General features: G+C 45.6%; 1 protein-coding gene across 2 annotated transcripts in view; it reads left to right on the top strand.

The window, feature by feature from the left end:
- heatr5b (HEAT repeat containing 5B) overlaps positions 1-2,443 on the top strand; it is a 33,428-nt gene that overhangs the window by 9,928 nt on the left and 21,057 nt on the right. For both annotated transcript variants that reach the window (XM_015393227.1, XM_015393228.1), the window contains exons 9-15: positions 393-548; positions 632-882; positions 980-1,091; positions 1,169-1,321; positions 1,398-1,497; positions 1,584-1,693; positions 1,767-1,930. In XM_015393227.1, coding sequence (XP_015248713.1) covers positions 393-548; positions 632-882; positions 980-1,091; positions 1,169-1,321; positions 1,398-1,497; positions 1,584-1,693; positions 1,767-1,930 — 1,046 coding nt within the window. The remainder of the gene's footprint in view (positions 1-392; positions 549-631; positions 883-979; positions 1,092-1,168; positions 1,322-1,397; positions 1,498-1,583; positions 1,694-1,766; positions 1,931-2,443) is intronic.

Raw genomic sequence — 2,443 nt, 5'->3', positions numbered from 1 at the left:
AATATCGGCATATCGGATATCGGCCAAAATCCCAATATCGTGCATCCCTACTTTAAATATGTTTTATTTTGCTATATTTAATTTAAATATGAATAAAAACATATCCGAAAATAAGGTGTGTCAGTATCCAAATATTTTTGGGTTCAAGGGTTTTACAACCAAGTGATTGAGGAACCAAATACCTGACTGTGTGACAGCACTGTGTGTCCTGATGTGGTCAATTTAACAAATTTTTTTTGTATGCCAATTTAGCATACAAGGAATTTAAGATTTGAACCGATCAGTGCTTCACACATTCTGACTAAAATTAATGTTTTATGTTATTTTTTTAACTGATAGGAAAAAAGCAATAAATTTGATTTGCTTGTTTGCTTTTTTTGCTGTTTATTCAGAGGCCGTTGTAAACGACATGAGTGGTGAGAATAAGGCGGGAGCAGCTGACGTCTCTGCTAGTCAGCATGTCATGGTGTGCGCCCTGAAAGAGCTGGGCAGTTTAGTTCAGAGTCTGAGCGCCACGGCTTCCCCGCTCATCCAAGAGCCTTCCATCGGTGAGACGCACGCATAACCGGAAAGTCCCACCCTGGTTGGTTGAATCTGGGTCGGGGATTTACACCGAATATTTATCTTCCAGGACTTCTTGAAACAGTGACCTCAGTGCTTCTGCACCCAAGCATGGCCGCACGTCTGGCGGCCGCATGGTGCCTGCGCTGTGTGGCCGTGGCTCTGCCGTATCAGCTGTCTCCGCTGCTGGACCGCTGCGCTGAGAGAATAAACAACCTGAAGAGTTCTCCTGAGGCCGTGAGTGGCTACAGCTTTGCAATGGCAGCTCTGCTAGGAGGAGTCCACCAGTGTCCACTTGGTATCCCTCACTCCAAGGGAAAGGTGTGAAAACGCCTCTTTTGTTTGTCTCATATTAAAACAGATTCAAATGTCTTTAAATAAGGAGCTGAATAATAAATGCTCTTTGCCTGATCTGTAGCTGGTTGTGAGCATAGCTGAGGATCTTCTTCGTACAGCGGCTCAGAATAGCCGACTGTCCCTGCAACGCACACAGGCTGGATGGCTGCTGCTGGGGGCCCTCATGACTTTAGGCGAGTCTCATTCAAAAGCTTTCAAATGAGTTTCTTTTCCCCTTTCTCCACTAATCCATATTTAAATCTTTTATCAGGTTCCTCACTGGTCCGCTACCATCTGCCCAAAATGCTGCTGCTGTGGAGGAACGTGTTTCCACGCTCCCAGAAGGAGCTGGAGGCCGAAAAGGCCAGAGGAGACTCCTTCACCTGGCAGGTCACCCTGGAGGGCCGAGCCGGAGCCCTGTGTGGTAAAGACTCTTTACGCTGCAAAGTTTCCCCTTGCTTTATACTATCAGCTCTATAATATTTATCTCTACTCTGCAGCCATGCGTAGCTTTGTGGCGCACTGTCCTGAGCTTCTCACTGAAGATGTAATCCGTAGACTCATGACTCCCATTGAATGTGCAATGACCATGATGTCACAGTAAGTTTAAAGTTTATTTACCAGTTTAACATGTTGAAGGCAGAAACATGTGATGATGACTGCATCTTCTAAACGATCTTTATCAGGGTCCCTGCTATTATTAAAGTCCACGGAGCTCACCTAAAAGCAAGCGCTGCGATGGTGAGGCTAAGGTTGTACGACATCTTGGCCCTGTTGCCTCCTAAGACATATGAAGGTATTGCTGTTTTTTCTTTGCAAATGTCGCAAATTTTTTTAAGGGCTGTTTAAAGTTTGTGCTCTTTTTGTAGGAAGCTTTAACGCGCTCCTGAGGGAACTGGTGGCAGAGTTCACTTTGACTGACAACTCCGCCAACACCACCACCTCTCTGTTGCGCTCTCTGTGCCACTATGATGACAGCGTGCTGATGGGATCCTGGCTGCAAGAAACTGACCACAAGTGCATTGAGGATCAGGTTAGTTCAGATTACCACTAAGGCTACGTTCACACTGCAACCTGAAGTGACCCAAATCCTATTTTTTTTGCCCATATCCGACCCGTATCTGATCTTTTCATGGCAGTCTGAACCATACAGATCCAATTTTCCTATGTGATCCAGGCCACTTGGCTATCTGGAAACCAATACGAATCCGATCTTTTTAAATGTGACCTGTGTCTGAACGGCAAGGTCGCATTCATCCGACGTGAACGTCATTATTACTTAACAAAGGTCACTATTCTGCGTCTCGCTAAGCAGAAGCAGCAACAAAAACAATAGGGGTGGAACGGTTCACAAAATCCACGGTTCGGTTCAAGGTTTCGTGGTCACGGTTTTCGGTTCGGTTCGGTTCATGTTGATTGTTAGCCTGACATGTTGGTCGTGTTGCTGTTAGCATAAACAAAACGTGTTGCACAATGCTTGGACACGGTAGCACTTTTATCCACAACTTTCTTTCCGCCGTCATCGTAGGTCACTCTAAATGCAAAG

This window comes from Cyprinodon variegatus, unplaced genomic scaffold (assembly GCF_000732505.1).
Source record: "Cyprinodon variegatus isolate N-32 unplaced genomic scaffold, C_variegatus-1.0 Scaffold630, whole genome shotgun sequence".
Classification (NCBI taxonomy): domain Eukaryota; kingdom Metazoa; phylum Chordata; class Actinopteri; order Cyprinodontiformes; family Cyprinodontidae; genus Cyprinodon; species Cyprinodon variegatus.
This window is presented reverse-complemented; position numbering and strand designations above follow the sequence as displayed.